This window comes from Cyprinus carpio, chromosome A11 (genome assembly GCF_018340385.1).
Source record: "Cyprinus carpio isolate SPL01 chromosome A11, ASM1834038v1, whole genome shotgun sequence".
Lineage (NCBI taxonomy): Eukaryota > Metazoa > Chordata > Actinopteri > Cypriniformes > Cyprinidae > Cyprinus > Cyprinus carpio.
In genome coordinates this window covers 4,993,588-5,019,459 of record NC_056582.1, presented here as the reverse complement: position 1 = coordinate 5,019,459, position 25,872 = coordinate 4,993,588, and the positions used below count along the sequence as shown (strand labels likewise).

At 34.9% G+C, this 25,872-nt stretch overlaps 1 protein-coding gene across 2 annotated transcripts in view; it reads left to right on the top strand.

Moving 5' to 3' along the window:
- The window catches only part of LOC109071687 (copine-5), a 132,500-nt gene extending 109,083 nt beyond the window's left edge, over positions 1 to 23,417 (top strand). For both annotated transcript variants that reach the window (XM_042766012.1, XM_042766013.1), the window contains 6 exons: positions 1,337 to 1,518; positions 1,848 to 1,975; positions 3,302 to 3,404; positions 13,443 to 13,500; positions 17,387 to 17,460; positions 19,227 to 23,417. In XM_042766012.1, coding sequence (XP_042621946.1) covers positions 1,337 to 1,518; positions 1,848 to 1,975; positions 3,302 to 3,404; positions 13,443 to 13,500; positions 17,387 to 17,460; positions 19,227 to 19,415 — 734 coding nt within the window. In that variant the 3' untranslated portion in view covers positions 19,416 to 23,417. The remainder of the gene's footprint in view (positions 1 to 1,336; positions 1,519 to 1,847; positions 1,976 to 3,301; positions 3,405 to 13,442; positions 13,501 to 17,386; positions 17,461 to 19,226) is intronic.
- Positions 23,418 to 25,872: the final 2,455 nt, after the last annotated feature.

Sequence of the window (25,872 nt, the reverse complement as noted above, 5' to 3'; positions counted from 1 at the left end):
TGATTTTTTTTTAGCTTAGTCATAAAACATGGCTGGATTGTTAGGGCCTTTACATGTGATCTGCTAGCAATGACATCATTTACTACACGGCACAAGCTGATTGACTCTGGAGCCAATGAGCTTACTTGCTCGACATTTAAATTTTCTGGTTCAATGTTTGCTGTAAGCTGATCCTGCAGCATGCTATAAGAGTTCCTTTGATACCCACTACCTCCCCAGCTCCACCTGTCTAAATCTGTTATGGGATTTATGGTACCTGATCTCATGGCAAAACTTACCTGGGGCACTTTTTTGCCAGACGCGAAATACGTACCAATAAGTACATATCACTGCAGTTTGCAAAAGACATGAACACTAAAGGCAGTAAAACTCTGACACCTTTTATTCCTTTTCACACAAATGTACAGAGTTTCGATTAATAAAGTATAATTTTTGCACATTTAATTGAAGAACGTTATGTCATGACTTGAAAACTGATGCTTTTGAATGTTAGCTTCGCACATATCCAGCTTCATATCTATGGCTTTTCATAGACGGTAGGATTGTTCGGTAGCTCACAGAGTATGGAGATGTTCTTGAGAGGTGAGGAGCTTCAGTTTGAATCCTGTGTAACTATGGTTCAACAAAACAACATCTGCATATAAGGAAGTTCAAGTGGCATGGTTGCGTCAACAAATGTGTTTTTATATCAGTTTTGCATTTGTTAACACTATAGGGTAGGTTTAGGGTTGGGTTTGGTGTGGGGCATATTTCCAATATGATAGAGCATTAAATTTTATTGACAGTCCCTGGATATTTGAATTATGAACTGCCGCAATATGTACCTGAAGCAATGTAATAAAACACAGCAATACATACCTATATCAATGTAATAAAAACGTGCCAGGGTTCACATATTGAACCCGTGTTTTAGCATCACTAAGTGGACATTTCATTTTGAAACTGCAACGAAATGTGCAGTAAGGTACGTAAAAACTGTGTTGTAGAAAAGCACACAGAGGTACTTTTTTTATGAGACCAGGTTGGATTTATGTATTCATGCAGCAGCAGCATATCTTACATGCTCACAGAAATGTGTCTATGTATCAACTGTCAGCAGCAAGTCCATACTTACTCATCAGCAGAAGCACAGAGCAAATCTAGTCCACTAAGACCAAATAGATTACCGCTGTCATTTCAATTAATATGCCAAAACAATTTTCATGACTGAACTATGTTTAGTAATAAATTTCATAAACATGAAAAATTAGCTATTGAAAAAATAGCTCTTAGCTATTGCTATTGGTGTCCGAATATGTTTGTTTTACTAAGTTTTTGTTTGCTGTTAAATTTTCAGGAAACCCATCCCAGTCCACATCTCTCCATTACATGAATCCCTACCAGATGAATGCCTACGCCCTGGCACTGAAGGCTGTGGGGGAAATCATCCAGGACTATGACAGTGACAAGATGTTCCCTGCACTGGGATTTGGAGCCAAGCTGCCCCCCGATGGACACGTGTCTCATGAGTTCCCCCTAGTGAGTGAGCTGATGTTCAACTTCCTGTTGTCCTGAACTTCCTGAAAATTCCTGAGATAAGTCCAAAAGAGTTTGTTGATGCCAAGAGTCTCAATGTCCTTCTGTTTTTCTCACATTCTCAGTCATAAACTTGGGCTAGTCTTTGGTGCTCTGGAAGCGGTTCAATGATTCTGAGATGAGATTGCATGGGAGCCATCTATAATTGGCATTCTCTGCTGTCATATTGATTGATACAATCCATGTTTTCTGTCCTCAGCATTGTTTTCCTGTTGAACTTTGGTTGGCTTAAATGAGGACACAAATGTGAACCATTGATTCCTGTCTTTCAGAATGGCAATATTGAAAATCCCTACTGTAATGGTATTGAGGGGATATTAGAGGCATACCATCAGAGTCTAAAGACCGTCCAACTATACGGACCTACTAACTTTGCCCCTGTTGTAAATCATGTGGCCAGGTAGGTTCTTCCAAAAATCCTTTTAAATGCAAAATCAGTTTTATTATCCACTTATAATAAAACTTTACAATAAAAACAGTGCACATCGACTATTAAATGTATTTATTTTTGGTAAGTGAAAGTAATAGCAAAATTAATAGCACACTTCCTAACTGATGACGAAGAATTAACATCATAGTCCTCTACACATAAGGCTATATGCCTGGCAATATGGGTTTTTTACTGACAGATCAATAAACTATTACACTTGGCACCCTCCAGAATATATGGTAACAGTTTTGCATAAAAACACAGCATTAAATGATATTTATTTAGCACTACTTCTTTAACTTACCTTGTGTTTTCCACTCTTCCATCATTTCTAAATTTACTCTGTGAAATTGCCATTAAAAGTGATTCAGCTTGTTTTTGTTTCCATGTAAAATGTCAGCCTGTTTGCACTTTGCATGCAAATGATAGATTGCCAGGATTTAGTGGAATGCAATGCAAATGTTATTTTCTGCATGAACAGTGAAGTTGATCTTTGTTTAGATTTTCGAGGGTGTAGCATATATGAACAACAGACACATCATGCATCAGAATAAGCCTGACATTTCAAACTGCTTGGCTAAGCACCATGTCTATACACCACCATAAAAACTGTATCTTTGAAGACATGTGAGATGATTTCCCTGGCTGGATTTAATGACTTTCTGATGTTCCATCAAAGATGTCTGTCTGTCATATCTGTCCTCGAAAGCCAAATGCTTGGCTTTTGAACCCATGTACTGTTTGTGTTAATCCAATAACTGACAAAAGAAAGTTGCTGACATGGAGCAAGCTTGTCCCATTGTAAAGCTCACACCATAGGTGTCATAACAGACTGACTCAGTACTGATTGCAGCTATTTTTTAATCATCACTTGAAAGGATAGTGGGTGTGTTTCCAGAAAAAGGAGATAAAGTAATTGTCTGAAGACATCTCCACCCCCTCCCTTATGTCATGGCATCTCACAACCAAATCATTTTCCATCTGATTACACTGCATCCACTGTGGTAATTAAAAATGCCATTTTCTGCAGATTTGAATTAGACTTTCTAAATTGAAGCATGATCCACCTCCTCAGGGTCTAGTTCTAGCGAGTTGGCGGAGGCAAAGATTTATTTAAACAAACAAAGAAGAATGTGGTTAAAGTTAACATGGTGAAATGAGTCTGAGACATTTGAAAACCAGGAAAAGAAGAATGTAGAGAGTAAAATGTGTAATGTTAAGAAAAGTATGTACTGAAGAATGTATTGTTGAGTTTACTCCCTGTTTTTTTTTTTTTTTTTTTTTTTTCATCTTTGAATACGCAGCTGCTGTCCAGGATGGCTCGCAATATTTTGTGCTCCTCATCATCACAGATGGGGTTATATCAGATATGTCACAGACCAAAGAGGCCATCGTGAATGTGAGTATGACCACTAAAAGAGCACAAGTGTCTCAGCAGGACAGGCTGGAGAGGGTCCAGATCGCCGCTCTGTTCCACTTGCTTTTCAGGCTGCAGTGAAGTGAAGTGGCTGCAAATTCACACGCATCACGGAAAATAGATCTTTTCACACAAAGCACACAATGGACTCAACTCACAATTGATTCCAATGGAGTTTTGTGTTAGCATGTTGCTAAGCTAACAGCACAGTGCTTCAAAAAACATAATAAATACAACATACACACAAGTATTGGATAAATATTTAATTAGAAAATCAACATTTCTCTCATCGTCCACCATCTTGGATTTATTTTTTGCGTGAAGCATGAAATGCTTCCTTAAAATGTGTCCAAAAGGAAGTATCTTAGGAGGGCAGCACACCCATTACGGCTTAAGATGGTGCATAAAAAGGCACCTAGCTATGTTTGGGAACAGAGCATTTCTATTTTGTGTAAAATCCCTATCTTCATCTCCAGCCTGCACTAAACTATAATACCCTTGAGAACTAAAGAATGTCTTGTGGATGATATGGGTTTTTATGATCTTATTACAGATGATATATTGTTATAATATATTTAGGCTGCATGATAGATGCAAAATGGATGACTCATGGCGTATTGAGGTCATAATTTATACAAAAGGTCAATCTCGTCTCCAGCAGTGCATATCATTCATCTAGCCTATGAACGGGCCCGATTTCCCAGCAGACTGGATTTAAAGGGAATTTGCGACTGTTACTCCCATTTGTAGAACAGCCACACCTTCCTTTTAAGATCTTGCCTGCTGCTCTTTCCCCAGTGGCCTGCATCTGCCAAGAAGACTCACATTTCCACCCCCGTGTGACATTTAAGACCTGAATGCAAGGTAACAATGGTGACCTATGGTGCAAACCTATGTTTTTCAATTGTGTGTTCAAAAAACGTTCTTGAATCTAAATTTGGGTATTTGAATTTAAAACATTTTCATCAAAACGTAATGAATTAATGATAATGAATGTTACACTGCAGTGCAGATCTGATTAATGATTTCAGGAGGCGTTGAATCAGAAACAGGATATATCAGACTAATCTAATCAAGAAAGGGGCTGCATCTCTTAATCAAATGAAAAGGTCATGTGGTCTTGGTATGTGATTAGCCATGCGTGCATAAATCCAAAAATTACTATATTGAAATATAGATATTGTTAACTATTTTATCTTTTGTAATCTCTAAAGAGAAAGTTCACCCAAATAAATAAAAAAACACCCTCATATATTCCCTTTCATCCAACATTCATCACCTCTATGACTTTCTTTCTACTATATTGTTTATATTTCAATTTCAATCATTCCTATAACCAGAGTTATCATATGCTGTCAGCCCAATGGGTGGTGGTATAATTTTCACGGTGCTTTTTTGTCATTTTTGGAGTTTGAAGAGCTCCGTTATGGGAAAAAAAAGCTCCCTGGACATTCTATCTAAAATCTCCTTTTGTGTACCACAAAAGAAAGACGTAATACTCATTTGGATTGGCATGAGAATGAGTTAATGGTGACATTTTTAGGGTGAACTATCCCTTTTAGCCGAATTTGAATTAAAAATGTCATTCACAATAAATCGTGAAAGGTGTCTGTGAATGATACATTTTGAAGTAATCTTTTTTCCAGCTGCTGGATGTTGTGGGAAATGTGTCAGAAATGAAGGCTGTATCTGAAGTGCTAATACAATCTGCGTTTTGCTCTCCAGCACAGTATGATGGTGAACAATGTTCATAAGTGCTAAATCAACTCTAAATCTCATCATAATGCTGCTCGGAAATTCAATGTAGGAGGTCTGTTAACAAGTCGAGGTACACCAGGTGTCCAACTCTTGTCCTGGGTGGTCCTGGGTGGCACGCATATGTTGGGATAATTTCATAACAGCGTGTGAAGTGTTCACAGAAAAGCTTAGAGGAACACTGACCTACTTCTCTCCTTTGCTCTGATTCAGTAGGACAGACGCATGTATCATTCATGAGAAAAGCTGTTACTCTAAGCAGCTGTTTGCATCTCATCCTCCTTGTTCATTTAAAAACAGTTTGTAGAGGAATGGACATTCGCCCACGGAAGGCCGTTTTGATCTAAGGGTGTTTCGACAACATCCCTTCACTTCCCACAACAGCTGACAGCATCCTGCCGCTAAGCTGTCTCATTACAGTTCGAGCAGAGATGCGAATGTAGACATGTGTGGCATATGGGTGTATAGCAATATATATATATATATATATATATATATATATATATATATATATACAAAAAAAGGGTTTGAGCAAAAAAAGTACATTGTCTTTTATTTGTCTTTTTTTTTTTTTTTTGAGCTTACATTTACCTTACTGCAGTCTCTTGAAGGAATAGTTCACCCAAAAAGTAAAAATTATTTACACATTTGTTGGTGTTTTGACCATGAAAAGGAGAAAAAAAAAAGTTCGAAGCCCATGGAGCTCTTTTCCATTTAAACTTGTAGTGAACATGTCTATCAAACTCCAAAAGGACAAAGCAAACATCATAAAAGTATCATTAATGTACTCCATATGACCTGCGAGCTACTATTGATTTCTAGTCTTATATGATAACATCCAAAAGCAGTTGTCAAATCTCATTTTTCATTGCAAATATACAAACAAGTACATTGCATCTGGTTACAGCACACAACAACCAATTTCTCCTTTTGTGTTCCACCAAAAAGCTAGTGGCATATGAGTTTGAAAACAAATGAGGGTTCATTTTGAATGAACTATTCCTTGAAGTCTTATAAAATGTTGTGGTTCTGTGTTGAGCTCTGGCAGACTTTAATGAGCCATGCATATTCATTTCTGTCTTAGATAATTAGCATTGAAAGCTGGAATCCTCCCATCCGTCAACTGAAGACATGCAGCCTTTTTTTATTTGACATGGTAATTACGAATAACAAAAGGCATGGGTAAGGGCTAATCAGAGGATGATAATGAGAAACAACAACATTAGGAGTGCATTCATTTGTCATGTTGGATTTGGGCAGGCCTGCAATGATAAGCCAGTCAGGATGCTCGAGCGCTAAGCAGAGGTCCATCATCCGCCAATCAGATATGACATGCAACATGAAGGACGGCGGCATTACTCAATTAGACAGGTCTTTGTCAGATTGAACCGCCCGTTCATTGTGTGACTGATGATAGGCTTAATAGAAGTTCCTGTACTCAGTCACACTCTGACAGTATTTCATGCCATTTCTGACTCCATCCTGGTTTTTTTCACCCTTCGTTACAGCATGGGCATCATTAGTTTAGCCCCAAATTGTCTGTCATGGCTCCAAGTAGAAATCTGTACAGTGCAATCTCCTCACTTACAGTACATGCTCATACAGAAGACCTGGATGCTCTGCTTAAAGGAACCGTTTGGCCAGAACAACAGCTTATGGTGAACGTGAAGCTCCAAAAAGAAAAAAAGTGTTCTGAAGCCATATGATACAAAGTCATTATGCAAAATGGTGCCAGTAATTACATATAATTTATATATACTTTTTTATTATAAGTACAGTATATATATATATATATATATATACACACACACACACACACACACACACACACACACACACACACACACACACAGTGGCATGCAAATTGTGGGAACCCCTTGCAGAATCTATGAAAATGTGAATAATTTTAACAAAATAAGAGAGATCATACAAAATGCATGTTATTTTTTATTAAGTACTGTCCTGAGTAAGATATTGTACATAAAATATGTTTACATTTAGTCCACAAGAAAAAAAAAAAAAAAAAAAAAATCATAAGTCCCTTGTTTGTTCTGAACAGTTAAACTGAGCATTGTTCTTCAGAAAAATCCTCCAGGTCCTGCTGATTCTTCAGTTTTCCAGTATCTTTTGCATATTTGAACCCTTTCCAGCAGTGACTGTATGATTTTGAGATCCATCTTTTCACACTAAGGACAACTGAGGCACTCAAACACAACTATTGAAAAAAGTTCAAACATTCACTGATGCTCCAGAAGGAAACACGATCCATTAAGAGCCAGGGGTGAAAACTTTTGACCAAGATGAAGATGTCAGAATTTTTCTTTTTTTGTTGAAATATATATATATATTTTTTTTTTATATATCAATTTAGTACTGCAACAGAAGCAACAGAATATTCTTGCATGTTTCCCAGAACACAAATTATGTACAATTTACCTTGATCTTCAAATTCCTAAAGTTTCTGGCTCTAAATGCATCGTGTTTCTTTTTCTGAGAACAATGCACAGTTTAACTGTTCATAACAAACAAGGGACTCATTAACAACCATCAAAAAATAAATAAATAAATAAATACAAAAAAAATAAAATAAACAGTCGTAGACCATCCAAGTAATCACAAACAGTATTAAGAACCAAGGGTTCACAAACTTTTGAAGGGGGTTATTTTAATAATTTCAGCATTTTTTTTTGTCTTGTGGACTATATGTAAACATCTTTTATGTACAATATCTTACTCAGGACAGTACTAAATAAAAAATAACATGCATTTAGTATGATTGCTCTTATTTTGTGAAAATTATTCACATTTTCACAGATTCTGGGTTCCCAAACTTTCGCATGCCACTGTATATATATATATATATATATATATATATATATATATATATATATATATATATATATATATATATATATAATTTTTATATATTAATTATGGATTAATTATGGAATAAATGATGTAACTTATTAACGTAGGTAACGCACCTGTTAACCATTTCTAAATGAATCAACTGTTTGAACAAATATATATAATGAATGACTGAATAATTCATTAAAAATATAATATTTTATGTTGAATCAAAATATACTGTAGTCTTTTAGTGTTGGTATTTTTGTCTAGAATTGGTATTTTTAGATATTTTTCATCCCAAATTCATGTGCAATTAATTTGCAATTAATTATATATTAGATAAATAATACTGATAAAAATTAGCTATAGGCGGATAACAAGATTTAATCCATTTAAATATTTTAATGGTTCGTCCTTTTTTCCTCTTTTTTTTTTTAGAAAAACCCTGCAAAATAATATAAGATTAATAATAAAACTATGAATGCATTGTTGATAGAGGTGATTCATGGCAGTTTTAAGGGATTGTGACCATTTTAATAATTAAAATCACAATAATAATAAAAATAATAATAATAATTACCTGTTTATAAAAATAAATCTTCAAAAGATTCTTCAAAAAGTCTCTTTTTGTGTTCCAAATAATAATAATAATAATAATAATAATAATAATAATAATAATAACAGCATGTGGTTTTGGAAGGACAAGAGTAGTAAATAATGACAGAATTGTCATTTTTGTCCAAACTGTTCCTTTAATGTCCAAAAGCCAATTTAATTCTCCAAATCATGCATTTCCTTTACCAGCATAATGATAATTTTCCTACAGCAGCTGGGTACTGATGACATTACATTAGCATTCTCCCTAGACCAAATAATAATGCTGTCAGCATGTGAGCGTGCAGCTTTTGTTATGAAGAAACATGGTGCAGGTAATTTGTGGGTTCTCAGAATTGAGCACCCCCACCCCCCCAAAAAAAATTGTACCTAATGCACACGTGTTTCTGAGTTCATATGTTAGCGTGAGGGTTCGGGACTGCATGCATGACGTTGAAGAGCTGTTGTCAAGGAAACCATGGTGAACTAACAGACTGTTTTGTTTTCTCATTTCTTCAATTCTGTCCTGTCAGTCATGACAGAAGACGATGGCACAAATGGGGCAACCAACTTCAATTATTTATAGTGCCCTGCCTCTCTTTTATGACATGCAGGCATGACTTGACTGTCATAAGCTCTGCACTGATAATTTAAGATTGTGGAAATAGAAAATTCTTTACACCCCCTGTCAGTAACAGTCTATTTGTTGTTATGGTCTTGGAGCGAAAAATGAAGATTTGGTCTCTGAAGCTGTCAGAAGAGCAACGGGAAAGTTTTTATTACAGAACATCTCAAAGGGGAAATGGCATTATTATTTTGGGCTGCAATCACAGGAAGTAGAGCTTGAAATTGATGCGTTTGTAGGGTTTTATTCATTTAAGCTTACACATAACAATCAAGCACTCTGCAAGTGCCACGAGTAAAATTTAAGTTTTAAAAAATGAAGCAAGTGAATTTACTTGCCAGTTGATCTGTGAAATGAATTGTAAGATGATTCAAAACAAACACATTCCAAAAGTCTACTAAAGAAACATTAGTCAAAACTTGCAATTCTTCTAACTAGATGTGTATGTAACAACCCACTGAATGGTATGTGTAAGTACAAATGTATAACAGGACATTGGTAACAACACTTTTTGGTAAAGAAAGTGTTAGACTTTACATTCAATATATCATGTAATTACATGATATTACACAGCAGAGGCCAGTAAGTTAGGCTTTACATATAAATTGTGGTTGGTTTCCAGAATGTTACACTTTATTTTAAGTGGACAGTTCCTGAGGAGTTACCATGTAAGTTCACTGGTATTACAGTGGTGCACCAACTCCAACTAGAAATCTAACTCCTCCCACTTTACATATCCCTAAACCTACCTATCTCCACCCCCTGGCTCCCATTTCCACCCCTAAACGCTCCGATTTCCACCCCTAAACCTACCGATCTCCACCCCCTGGCTCCGATTTCCACCCCTAAACCTACCCATCTCCACCCCCTCGCTCCCATTTCCACCCCTAAACCTACCCATCTCCACCCCCTCGCTCCCATTTCCGCCCCTAAACCTACCCATCTCCACCCCCTGGATCCCATTTCCACCCCTAAACCTACCCATCTCCACCCCTTGGCTCCCATTTCCACCCCTAAACCTACCCATCTCCACCCCTTGGCTCCCATTTCCACCCCTAAACCTACCCATCTCCACCCCCTGGATCCCATTTTCCACCCCTAAACCTACCCATCTCCACCCCCTGGATCCCATTTCCACCCCTAAACCTACCCATCTGCACCCCCTGGATCAAACTTATACATATTGTTGTTACAAAATGTAGTTATATAATTCTTGTTACACATTTGTACTTACACAAACCATTTGGAGGGTTGTTACATGTGTGTAGTTACAGAAATATTACAGCTTAAGATACTATGTACCAATGTGTACTTACTGTGGTTACATACTACATACCCAGCTAGTTACTATGTAAGTACACAGGTATTTGGGACACTTAATATAAAGTGGGACCTAAAATTTACCATCAGGTGTTTAAATCTTTCAAACTTTTCTATAAATTTACATTTACAAATATACATATACATATACAGGGCTCGACATTAAGCTTTGACATGTGCTTGCTACACTTTTTAACTTTATGAAGGACAATATTTCCCTAACCTGATTAAGTGTACATGTCACCATTTATGTCAAATTCTTGAATTTGATCAATACATTAAGTTAGAATAATAAGACAGTATATGATTGTTACTATTCAAATGAAATCAGTATCAACATACTCCATCTTTCCACTGCAAGAAACACAGAAGCTGCATTGAAAGTGCCATTTAGATGTATTAACTCAGACTGTTTAATGAAGATATGAGGTTGCATAAATTCATTTACTCAAAATTGCAAATGCATAAATAATGTTATTACATTAATGTTTTAATTTTTTGACATACAAATATGAAATGTTGGAAAAATGCAATGATACTTTTAAATATGAAATTAAGCCACCACTAGGAGGTTGCAAGTCACTGTCTTAATGAGTGAATCATTGATTCAACCGATTCGTTCAACCAGCTCATTCATTCAATAAATGAAGCAAATGACTCTCTTTATGAATGGCTCACTGAATCATTGACTCGTTCAAAAATGCTGAATCATTCAGTAACGAATGACTGTGTGTGTTGCTCGGAGATGCACGACTGTTCTGCTGTGGCTTTGCTTAGAACTATTTTCGTTAGCGAAATGAAGCAAAACTATCAATAATGTTTCTAAAATATAAGTCAGTTAATATTCTTTGTTTAAAGTTGTATAAAATCAATATCACATTTGCGATCATGCTGGAAGTCAGGAAAACATGACTCATGGTCGTGTGAGGTTACATGTATTATATAGAATATTTATCTTTTTTTCTACCGCAGTGTGTTTGTTCACATTTGTTTCTTTGTGTGTGCTGTTGCGCTTATAGTTTAGATTTCTCCACGAGTCAGCTGCACGAGCCTCAACTGACGCGACCTTGATACTTTCAGTACATTATCCGTTATTAGTCACCGTTTACACTTAAAGTAATACAATCAGAATCATTCTTGCCAAAGTTTCCGTGCTGCCCTAGTTATTGTTTGTTATTAAAATTTTAATCAGGTTACTTGTCTGGTCTGGACAAGCGTTAATGTCGAGCCCTGCATATACATACACATATACATATACATATACATATACATATACATGTACATAATGTATAAAATAGTGTTTGTGGTAAAACAGTGTGCTGTATATGAGAGGAGTCATTTTCTCAAGTATCCAGTGTGAAGTGTCTGGAGGGGGAGTCGGAGGGAGGGCTGCTAGTGAAGCGGGGGTCATGGCGATCATACTGGCCCCGCCTCCCTCTCCTTCTGCTCACCCTCTAGAATACCCTCTAACCCTTGAGAGCGTCCTGTTCCATCAATTTGTTTACAAAAAAATGTTAAGCAATACAGAATCACAAGGAAGTTATTAGATTATCTATCTATCTATCTATCTATCTATCTATCTATCTATCTATCTATCTATCTATCTATCTATCTATCTATCTATCTATCTACCTATCTATCTATCTACCTGTCTATCTGTCTATCTGTCTGTCTGTCTGTCTGTCTGTCATTTTTCTATCTACCTGTCTTTCTCTATATAATCTATATGTTTCATTGAATTGATGTATGTAATGATTTTTGCAATACATATATGAATTGGGTAACACTTTATTCAGTAAAATCACAATAAAAAAACTTTAATTTCTAAATCATTAACAAACATTATATAACGCTTAACAGATCATTAGTTAATATATATTCACATGTTCTTGTTAATGTTTACTAATTAACTTACTAAACATTACCTAATGATTAACATATGATTATTTAATGTAAATTGAAATGCTTGCAAATGCCAGTAAACTTTCAGTTCATATGATCTCAAATTTGGTGGTCTTTGTATGTTGTGTAGACCTCTATTTACACATCTTATCGAATAATCTATTAATTATTTGTTCATGTTTTTGTGTTCATGGTTTAGCAGTAGCCAATCTAAAGTTGAAACTATTCATCATTTGTAAATGTTTATAAATGATTACTAATCATTTAGTATCTTTGTGGGCATTGGACTTTTAGCTAATGTAACAAGGTTTGTGTAAAGGGTGGCTGGTTAAGTTTAGCTAATGCACTCACATTAGTATACTACTCTTCAATATATCTTTAAACAGGATAGCTATTCCTTGAATCACAAAGAAATGGGAAAACAAGTCATTTAAAAAAAAAAAATACTTGTTCATTTATCAAAACAATATTATATAATTAGATTGAACCGTGTTCCCTTATAGTAATCAAACTGACCCCTGTACACTGTTGACCCTTCAACCAACCCCTAAACCTTCCCAAACCACCAATCCTGTCTCTAACCCTTACCTGATCACACCTCTGTAGCAGCAAAAGTAAATTAACACAAGCTTTTAATCATTTTATAACATCTGTTAAAATCGTATGTGGATTTTTTTTTAAAGAAGTGCTTAAAAAGAAAAGTTTATTGACATTTCTAAACATTTTATTTTTAATTTTTTTAACTTAAATGATGTTTTGTTTTGTTTTTATATTATGTTTTTTATTTTTATTTTTAATAATTTTATTGGAAATTATTTATAAGGTTTCTAACTCTTTGAATATATATTAACTAATGATTTATTAAGCATTATATAATGTTTGTTAATGATTTATTCATGAAAGTTATTATAAAGTGTTACCATAAATGGTAAATGTGTGATTTGAGACCATTGATAATGTTGTTTTTCCATCAGGCTGCCAAGCTTCCCATGTCCATCATTATTGTTGGGGTTGGACAGGCTGAATTTGATGGTAAGTTTTTTTAAGGTCTGTCAGTTTAATATATATATATATGTATATGCACATTTTTTTCTTTAGGATAAACCCCTTGAGTTGGATCATTTTGTTTTCAGGGGGTCCTAATACACAAAAATAAGATAACATAACACAAAACAAAAAACAGCAATCACATCATTCAGAACAACAAAACAACAAAAACCCCACTACAATATTAACACATGAAATAATAATATTAACCTAGCACTTATTGCAACTAGTGAATATGCCTTCTAATATTGAGTGGAGACCATATAAGTAAATCATACACAATATACTGATGTGTATCAAGTGAACATCCATTAGTCAAGTCACGTCTAGTCACCTTAATTTATATAGCGCTTTAAACAAAAAAGATTGCATCAAAGCAACTGAACAACATTAATTAGGAAAACAGTGTGTCGATAATGCAAAATGACAGTTAAAGGCAGTTCATCATTGAATTCAGTGACGTTAGCAAAAAATTTGCAAATCTATACAAATTACTATAGGCTGTTCTAAGAGGTAAAATATTAGTTATAACTGTATTCTAATAAACTACATCAGCATAGACAAAACAAATAAGTTGCAATGCAAGTTATTTTCTCGAATGTTAAAAGTGAAACAATTTTTAGATCGTTACAATACACTGGTTCTGAATTTAGTCTTACGAAGTAAATAGTCAATGTGAGGTTTAAAAGAAAATTCAGGATACAGCCATAAGATATTTAATTTGACCCGCTCTGTGCAAGTATGTGCCATCATTACACATTATTGTTAGATTATTAGATTTTTATTTAAACATATGCTTTGTAGCAAAGACCATGGTAAGAGATGTATCTTTATTAAGTAGTAAATTATAAGAATGGAGCCAATCTTGCAAAGCATTCAAATTGAATTTTAGAATATTATGAATTTGAGTAAAGTGGGGATTTGAAAAATAAATTACGGTATTGTCTGCATAAAGATTAACAGAAGAGTGTGAAAGAACTAAAGGAAAATCATAAAAAAATAAGAGAACCCAATATTGAGCCTTGTGGTATACCTCTTTCTTGAGTAAATAATTTTTTTTTTTTTTACCCTTCCATTTGATAACCACACATTGTTTTCTGTTATGTTAAAAAGAAAATGTAAGCCCAGTAATTGTCTCTCTGTCTAAAAAGACCTATACGTTGTGTATTTCTCTAGGGAAAATTTTTTCGCTTGACTTTTGAAATTTTCCAAGGAGCATGTTTATCACATGCTCGAGTAAACTAAGAATATAAAAAAAATCCCAAGCGTCCTCCACATTGGGTATTAACTGATATGTATCCCTATTTATGGAAACAAAATAATTAATAAATAACTCTAAATTCATCTTCTTATGTTGTCTAATTTTTATTATGATTAAAAAAAAATTATTTTCCATTTCCATTCAAAAAAAAAAAAGAGTGATCACTAAAGCAATTAGACAGGATACCTTCTTTAACTCTGTCAGGATGAGTAACAAATCCTTCAAATCTATCAGGATGAGTAACAAGAATCCAGTCAATTACGGACTGGCTCGTTGAAGTAACTCTAATGGGTTCTTTAATTAATTGTGTTAAATTATTTTTTATTATTATTATTATTTTTATCTTTAGTGGCAGACTTATTTAGCCACTTTTTAAGTTCCCCTCGAAAAATCATTTCATTTTAAATAAAATAGAGTCAATAATAGAAAACAAACAATTGAATGATTTAGCAGGTGCAGAGGGATCTATATATAATTCCAATATTTAAATATTTATTCTGATGTAAAGTTATTTTAACAAACAGACATTCAAAATATCTAGGTTTGATTGAGGGTATAATGAACTCCGATATAAGATTAGAAGAGACATATATCACCATACCACAATTCCTGGAATTTCTGCTGGCTCTATAAAGTTACTGTACATGATTTGCAAGTGTAATTTCCAACCAGGTTGGTAATTTCCCTACTCTCACTACTCAGCCACATCTCTGACAGTGTAATATTCGGATTATATTGGGCAACCCAAGCACGTAGTACAGTATGTCTGTTTTAGACAAAAGACTTCTTATGTTTAGTTTAAATGAACAATTTTTAAACCTTTAGTATTATCCATTTTACATGCAAAGAAATCATAGATATAAATTTAAAGCTAGGGAGTAAATTAAGGGTTAAACAAACCAAAAATATAGTAAAGATGTGTTAAATTGTAGTGGCATAACAACAAAACAAATCCTCAAATGTACAAACAAAACAAAGCCCCCTAAAAACACATACCAAAAACATTAAAAACAATAAATCTGGCACAGCAGCCCTAGCCATCCTAGCCATACTATATACAGTACATATATAACTATAATATTAAATACACAGGTCGGTCTGTATCAATCATTCTTTTTCTTCCCCTTTTCATTCTCAGTAATTTAATTTTACTCATCTGCCACAGTAATATGATGTATTTGCATTATTTTCATTTTAATTAATCTGGTTAATTAATCACCATATTGTAATTTATTCCATTTTTTTATTTATTGGAGAGCTCCAGCTTTTACTTTATTGAATAAAATCAACATTATCAGGTAATATAATGTTTTTAACTTTGCTTTATTTATTTTTTAACTCCAATAAGTTTTATCAAATTAAAATCAGCAACTCAATTCTTTCATTTTACTTGGTGTTTACCTAAAACCATTTTCAGCTAGAAACCTTTTATGCATTTTGGTCATTTATTTTACACAACGGCAGCAATTTAGGGGCCTGAAAATGCAAACTTTTGAAAATGGGTTTCAAAGTACAAAGTGTACAACACCGTTATCATCTCTGTGTAAACTACGAAAACAAGTCATGCGTATGTGTGTTACATGTTCGGCCTTTTCTGTTTTTAGTACAATCATACAACACTTAACTAAAGCCTTTACATACAATGCATTATAAAAGTATTTTTAATGCATTAATTATGCCTTGTAATGCACCTACAGTTGCATTATACTGTAATAATGCATTAATGTCATGAACAATACATTACTTATCTTTATTGTTACGCCTTTAGAAGGTATAATGCTCAAAACACGAAAAACAAATCTTCAAATATTACAGTGTATTTCAACTTTGGTCACAATTATTTATGAAAAGATATAATGCATTGCATCTTAATACATTATACATAAAGGCTTTAAGTAAAGTGTTCTCACATACCCTTAAACCCTGCTGAGTGCCCCTGAAGCTGTTTATAGCAATTAGTCAAACAAGTGCTTTGATAGCAATTAACAAGGTTGTTTTTCTCAGTCAGAGCTGTGTTTGCAGTACAGGTAATCAAAAGGTCATTTAAAGAGATCCGATTTGGGCTAATCACAGAGCGAGATGTAATTATCAGCTGTACTGAAAATGGGTTTTAAGCACATGCTATCATGTCAGGACATGTAGTGATCTCTCAGACCACTTGGGAAGCTGAGAGAGACATTGATCAATATTGAAATAGAGCTTCCTTCTAGAATAACAACATACATCATGAGCACAGAGGTGGAAGATGAGCTCCTGTCGGATGAGGTGAGCAGGTCATGTGGAGAGGTCCTGTTGTTTGAGAAGACTATATTGGAATTCGCTCTGTGCATTCTAGTTACAGAGACCAATTACAATCAGCTGGGGTCAAAGCAGTACATGAAGATGAAGAAAATGATGCCCCTAGTAACTTTGAGGCACCCAAAATGACTTTTTCAACTGAATTCATCACTATGCATACAATAAAAGAAATAGTTTAAAAGATGTTGTCATTATTTACCCACCCTCATATCATTTCAAAACTGTATTCATGAAAATAAAAATGAAGTGTAATATTTAGTTTTCCAAATAAACGTCCAGTTAATTACATGTACTTCTTGTCTTTTCCCACAGCTATGATTGAGTTGGATGGTGATGACATCAGGATTTCCTCAAGAGGAAAATTAGCAGAGCGAGACATTGTCCAGGTGACATTAGTAGTAGTCTATTTTATTTATTTTTTCTAATGCAATTAATCCTCTTTCAAAGCTTGTTTAATCCACAAGTATGTTATGTTAACTTACAGGTTTTAAATAGCTGTGACTTGTCGCCCCTTGTCTCTTTCTTTCAATAATCAAATCCATTAAGCATGAGAATTTTAATTACCTATTCAGTCACTGTGGAATCGAGACTCCATGTTACAGCTCCACACCATAACCCACATTATTATAAAGCAATTCATTATGCAGGTCCCCTATGAATGCAACCTGTCATTAGTAGTAATAAGAATATCTCAGGCTTCAGAGTCAAAGACTGTGAGCAAAGTGAAGAGAATTCACTCTTGAGGCACTGTTTAATTTGTTTTATTCAGGAAGAAATGATAAGAATATTTTGGGATGTTGTTGTCTTTGCCATTAATGAATGGATTTGTGGATGGATGAAAGGGAGAAGGATGAATGAATAGAATGAATGGATCAGTGATTGACTTAATACATAGATGGATGGATTGATATGGAGAGGATGTGTCATTTGAGGCATAGATGAATAAATGGAGGATGGATGGGGAAGAATGCATGGATGGATGGATAGATGAATGAAAGGCCAAGGATGGATGGATGAGGAAGCATGCATTGGGTGGATGGATGGATGAAAGTCCAAGAATGGAGGGAAGGAGGCATGAATGAATAGAGGATGGATGGGGAAGAATGCATTGGTTGGATGGATGGATGGATGGATGGATGGATGAAAGTACAAGAATGGAGATATGGATGAATGAATGAATGAATGAATGAATAGAGGATGGATGGGGAAGAATGCATTGGGTGGATGGATGGATGAATGAAAAGCCAAGAATGGATGGATGGATGGATGTGGTTTGGAATAATGGCTGGATGGGGAAGGATTTTATTGATGGATCGATGAATAAATTGGGGATAGTTGTATGAACTGGGCAAGGAAGATATTCATTCATATTAATATCATCAATGCACCTTCTTTCCCATGATTGGTTTGAAGATGAAAAAAATGTGGGATGAATGAAGGGATGAATAAATTAGAGGGATGGTTGAAAAACCTTGGAATGAATGGTGGACTTACAATTGCCGCAAAATCAATTAAAATTAATTTATTAAAAAAATGGTGTAGTGTATTAATAAATGGTTGTAGTTAACATCTTAATGTAACACAGGCATAAGCAAATATACACTACCAGTCAAGAGTTTGGAATATGTAAGATTCTTTAAAGCCTCTTATGCCCACCAAGACTGCGTTTATTTAATTAAAATTATAGTAAAAGTTGTAGTATCTGAAATATTATTACGATTAAAATTTTCAGCAGCCATTACTCAAGTCTTTAGTGTTAAACGATCCCAAAGAAAATCATACAAAAATTCTGATTTAGTGCTCAAGAGTCATTTCTTATTATCAATGTTGAAAATGTTGCAGCCTAATATTTTTGTGGAAACCATGATACACTACCATTATATATACACATACATGCACATATATGTATGTTATATATATGTATGTATATATACATATATATAACTGACCAATAAGAATCAGGTATTCCATAGAGCCGTGTAATAATTTAAAATAAAATAGTATTATCACACTTTATTATTTCATTTATCTCATGAAAATTTTTTTTTAAATAAACAAAATAAAGAGCAATAATATTATCACTATTATTATAATTTTTTTATATAGTTATATTTGATGAATAAATGTGCATGTTGCTTCCTGCCCCTCACAGTTTGTGCCGTTCCGGGATTACATGGACCGGACGGGAAACCACGTGTTGAGTATGGCACGACTGGCCAAAGACGTTCTGGCTGAGATTCCTGACCAGTTCATTTCTTACATGAAGAGCCGGGGAATCAAACCCAATCCATCGCCGCCTCCGTACACACCTCCAGGACACACACACCACACACAGATCTGAGCACACGCTCCCAAACCTGCTTTAACACAACAGGTCCTCTCCCTGGATTCACGGGGTAGCTGTACCGGAGCTTTTAGGGTTTAGCTCCCAGTGTCACCGTGTGTTTGAACTCTCCGAGACACTTTGAGGTACAGTGGTGTTTGTTCGTGCCATTTACATTTTCTGCCCATTTGTTTTTGTCCTCAGAAGGACAGTGTGGTTCAAGAATCTGACCCAAGGGCAGCGTTTTTGTTCGTTTTGTTAAAAAATATCTATATCTTGGCCTGTGACTGTTTCTTATTTTGTGGATCAGTTGACAAGAGAATGAAGAGCAGGAGGAGAAGGATGTTTGTGGTTTCAACTTGTGCCTGTCTGTGATTGTCTCAGTGAACCAGGACAAGTGTGCCCTAATCTGACATTTGACCTTACTCCACATTGGTATACTAGAGTGTGTGCTTTACGGTGACGTTTTTAGATTCTTATCGCTTTCATTTCGTATCAGGTCAGGCCTGTGTCAGTTTGGGTTTATTACGTTAAGCATTGCTTGTGAAATTTTTTTTATTTTTATTTTTATTCTCTGTCCATATCCATTATGGTTTAGGAAAGCATGCATATGTGAGAAATGAATAATTTTGTTCCTATCCTTGAATGGTGTGATGAGAGATTAACTATTTTCCCACAGTTTCACATGGCACCTGCCTAAAATAACTGTAGAAGCACAACTTGCATCAATAATCAGCATTATTCTTGCTCATGCGCTTCTCTAGGAATGCATAGTGGCCATTTTGGTCAACCATGCGTCAGTGCAGCAAAACAGATATGGGTCCTCTCTCCCTCTCGGGCAGAAATGAGGCCTGGAGTGTGCTCAGAATGGTGTCACCCACTCAACCGTAGTTCATTCACCAATTCAATTTTGTCAAGAGGCTTTTAATCAAATAAGAGTGCCTGATGTATCTGTACTCTGCCAGTACAGGGCTGAATGGAGGAGCTTGTGTAATAGAGCACATTACAATGCTGTCTGGGTATAATAACCATGAGCATTTAGCCCTGTGACTGTGTATGAGGCGTTCATTATCTCCAGCTGTATTTCTGACCAACCCATAAGGCTTCAGGAGCATCATAAGGAATAGAAAATCAATGCATTACAGTCTTTTCATCCCCCAGATGTCATTAATGCATTTTATTCTGTCTATTTTTTTTTTAAGTTTCCAATTTAAGTGGAATTGATTGATCGATTTGTATTTACTGCACACAATATTATTGTTTTTTTAATTTAAAATTTTCATGATTTAAGTACATTTTTCAATTTATTTTAAAACAATCAGATTTTTACACACCATATATAATACATTAATTATTCACTGTTTTTCTCATGTCATTGATGTGTTTTATTCTGTATATTTGTGTTTTAAAATCCTTTTATTTATTATTTTGATGTTTATTATTATCATTATTATTATTATTATTTCAGGTCAGTTGATTTCCGTTTAATTGATTTGTGTTGCACACAGTATATATTTTTTAATACATTATCTGATTTTCATACACCATATACCACATTAATAAAAATTTGCTTTTCCTTTTCCCTCAGATGTCATTAATTATATTCTTTCTATTTGTGTGTATCCACCTAATTTTAAAATTCTAAATAATGTTTTTCCCCCCAGATTTAAATCTGTTGATTTTTTTAGGTTGAATTGATACACACAATTATTGTTTTTTTCTTTTTTGGTTCTATGTTTTCACTGTTTAAGTAAATTATTAAATAAAAATTAGGAATTTTACACACCGTATGCCACATTAATAAATATCCTGCCCTCAAGATAATCATTGGAAAGAATGCTGCTTTTACACAAAGACAAAAACCTTGCTGATAAACCTTTATCCCAAATGATTCCATGTAAATGCCAGTGAGATCATTAAAACAAGTTTAACTATGCATATCATCAAATGATTTTAATATGTAGAGGCTTGGTACACTTTCATTACAGAAATCAATCCAAGGTTGGGAATGTTTTCTAAATCTAGCATTTTAGGATATTTTAATGCAACACTGATACTTTGTATTGCAAAACTGTTTCATACTTAACACTGAGTCTAACTGCTTCATTTTGTTTGGAAAATCAACAAAACGTTACAACCGGAATTACTCACAATCAAAAGTGTCAGTGTTTACACTGCTGCAGTTTCCCCAAAGAGGGTCCATAGATCATCTTGGGAGCCATTGATGTCGGATGAATAGGATGTTTATCTAAACCAGGCACAGTTTCGACAGTAATTGTATTCGTCCATTTCAATGCCTTCAAATTAATGACCTTTTTTTCAGTAGCAACCCTACACTATTCAAGCTGTTCATCTGTTCATCAGTTCTTTGTTATTTGCGAAGTCAGTGACATCAATACCTTTTAACAGGCAGGGATGCCACTGTGCATGTAATATCTGATCAAAAGCTTGGATCTAACGAATTAGCACAGAGGAGATTTGCCCTGTGTGTTTATCTAGAAAAGCACACAAAGGAGGTTCAAGCTTTTTGCATATTCCATAGAGAGAAATCTGACAGTTAAGTAAACCTCATCACTGCTGTCCAAAGCTAACACTTGTGAAGAACTAGGGCATATTTACAGTGCACTTCATGTAGACGCTCAGAAAAATAAAGTTACAGAAGTTGTCACTTGGGCGTTGCCTTTTCAAAAGGTATAAATATGTACACTTTAGGTACTGATAAATACTTTAAGGTACCAGTGTGCCCCCTTAAGGAGTAAACAAGGTACAAATGTACTGGTCCAGTGTTGGAATTGTGTCAAAGCTCTTGGGGAGTCCCCCTTACCGCTCAAAAACTCAGATGTTTCAGCGATGACTAATGTGGATGCCTCTGATTGGCCATTGTGTTCATAAACTCATAATTGTGTGTAATTGGTTATAATGCACAATGCTGTAACCCCCCCACCCCCAAAGTTAATTTTTATGGGCTTTATGGGAGGGTCCCTTAAGGCTTATGGGAGGTCCGGGAAACCCAGCCCGCCCTCAATTCGAACACTGTACTGGCCCCAGTGACAGCTTTTGTAGCTTTTCTGAGATATTTTGATGATTGCATCGCTATCCATTTGAGTATCAGACTTCATTTGGCCATATAAATGTTTCTCCACAACACACACGTCCACATGTATTATTCCTGCACTATATACAAAAAATTGGATGCACATAATGTGGCTCATGTTGAACTGAAAATGGTGGGGGTGATTCTTTGAAAAATTGCTTGTACAAAACCCAACAGCTTTGTGATCAGCTTTAAATTTGAACTGTATCCTGAATTACTGTAAATGCTGCCTGTTCACACAGAACACACGTCTTTGCGTTTAAAAAGATCTTGCAGCATGTTTTTAAAAGCTGAATTTCTTTTAACTTCACAAGAATTTTTAAAAACGTGGCACAATGGTCAAATATGTCCATCTAACCAGTGCATGTTTACATTGAAACAACTACAAAACAGTGTTTTTAAAGCAAAAAAATACACTCAACGCCGCAGTGGTGAATGGGAATTGAGAATATACTGGTATGATGCTTTGTTTTCAAGCATGGACCTACAAAAGTTTACAGTGTACTGTTTTTCATGAGCAAACCTCATGTCTCTGAACCATTAAGGGAGCACTTTACTGCAATGTCATAGGCCTGCTTTAAATAAGCATCTGATTTTTTTTCCCCCTTTCTTGAGATGATGAAAATCTGTTTAGTTTTGTTCTTGCCTGGAATGTACGATAAGCCATTAAATACAGTCCTCATCAAAGAAAATGACCAGCGTCCACGAGGACTGAATCACTTCATAAGACTGTGCAGAGGATGTGTGTATACCTGTATTACAGGAAGTGTTTGACACAGGACCTGTAACACATACATTGAGTGCTGTTCACATGTAACATACTGTAGAGACTGTTTTTAATTGGAATACTTGTGCATGTATGGCCTGAAGTTTAGTGGACTGATTGGGATTGTTTTCTCTTGCTATTTCTGTAATGTTGGGATGTTATATATAAATATATATATATATATATATATATATATATATATATATATATATATATATATATATATATATATATATATTACAGTATATTTTAATAATCATTATTTATTTTCACCTGAGGCATTGGCAGCCAACCAGCATATCATGACCATTATTATTATTAATTAATTAAAATACAACTTATAATATACATTTAAATCAGACAACAACATAAAAATGTCTTTAAATATTTCTTTTTATTAATGCAACATAAAATAGACTAAATTTTTCACATTTTATTGTTCTTATTATTTCTTTTGCATGTTTGCTCCCAACAAATTCTATTGTACATGATCTTTGTCATACGGTGGGTTGTGAAATGCTTTGTATTGAAATGCCTTAACTAAATAAGAATTAAAAAAATGTCTTTTACAGACTCATGTCCATGCAGTTGCAGACTTTCTAGAGAATGTATTTATAGATTCTGGTTGGACTGTATGTTGAAAGGTTTCCCCCATTATCACGTTCACTGCGAGACTGTGGCCCTTAATGTGGTGACCTGCTGTTCTCCGCTTCTGTTGAGTCATGCAGGAAACCTGTGACATGTTCAACAGCTCTTCACAGATAATGAAGACTAGCAGATAAATTAGAGCTTCAGGATACAAGAGTCACATTCAGGAAATGCATCAGACTATTTTGAAGCAATGAGTGAGTAATATTTTCAAGACACTTTCAGTTCGGTTTAACAAAAATGTCATTGACTAAAAAGAAAATGTGGAAGAAAAGGGGAGAGAAAATATGGAGATAATTACTGATATAATCAACAAAAATACTATGTTGTGTTCCCACGGGAGTGATTTGGTGTGGTTCTCAACTGGTTTTGCACTGGTGATGAATGCCAAAGATGTTTATCATACTAAATAAGCAAAAGATTAAACCTTAACATTTATTAACCCTGTAAAGACTGACATGTGAAATAACAAGCATGGAACATGAAATGGAAGAGTTTATTTTAGACAAACCTTTAGACAAAATATAAAATTAAAAATATATATATATATGGATAGCCAAGTATATATATCATTTTCTTTATAAAAATTAGTCCAAGATTCATAGCGCACCGATGACGAGAGAGAGAAAATTCCAGATTACACTTCAATGTCAGCATTGGATTTAAACTGAATAGCCTATATAACCTTACAAAAACACTTTAAAGTGGTTTAAATTACTTATACCTTTTGAAGTTGCAATTTTATTTAATAAAATTAAATGGTCCATGATGAACATATTTGAACAGGTTGTGAACAAATGTTACTGCCGCTCGTTATCAGCACACAGGAACAGGTCCCACTTAACACCGCTCAATTTGGCCCTCGAAGGTGTCGCCTTTAAAGTCCACATCCTTGTAAGGTTGCAGCCTCTGAATTGGGACACAGCTTTAGTTATCCTGATGAGCGGACTGATACAGCGTTGACATGGATGACCACTGGATGCTGCGACTGACCAATCAGAATCAAGTAACTAATAAAACCATATTGTTGCCAAGGATATTTCCTCTTTTAAAAGTTTACTTTGCTCTATTATATTATTTGTATTTAACACTGATTTTCATCTTCTTCTTCTTTTTTTTAGTGATTGGAACCTACTAGAAAACTACTACTCAATGCCTATCCAAAGCATCATGTCTTAAAACGTCCTAAGACAAAAAAAAAAAAAAAAAAAAAGAGAACACTACGATAAATGATGCATGCAACACAACTTCGTTAAGCTCTTAATAAAACTGTAATCAATGGACGTTTCCAATCACAAATGTAATTGTCCACATTAAAGGGCCAGGTTCTAATCTGACCTGCTGCTGGATATTTGCCTTTATACTACTTGTAACTTTTAAATTTTTTCTCAATTTGAATGAGGAATTAAACTGCCATATAGAGCCATGTAAGGATCACAGCCTTCAGCCTGCTAATACAAACCATGACACGTCCTTGCAGACGATTTCTAATTGACACCTGAATCAACGAGACTTTCAATGAATGTGTTGTCACTTTTTTCGCTCTCTCTCTCGCTCTTATGCACACACGCAGTTACTTTCCTTAATGAGAGGCCTTGCCTCTGTGCCATCTGGGGGACTCGAGCAGCTGTCAGAGCCTCAAATCTGATCCGGGACCAGGCACCTGCTGGCCTCTTCTGCACCCACACAATTAGAAACATGCTCTCAGGACTCCGCGTGAACTGTGTCGTATCTGACGGATGAATCCAGACCAGTGCCTCAATAACTGTGTGCTCTATTAGATTAGTGCTACACTCATCTATGTAAATCATGAGGGATGGCAGAGGCCACGTGGGTAAATGTATGATACTTCACTGCAGACATGGTTGATTAAAAAAAAAAAAAGTGAATTATTCTTCTATTAATTATTCCAGGGTTGTCGTTATGCACATACATAACACTATTTTGCCTCCAGCAGGGCATCCTGA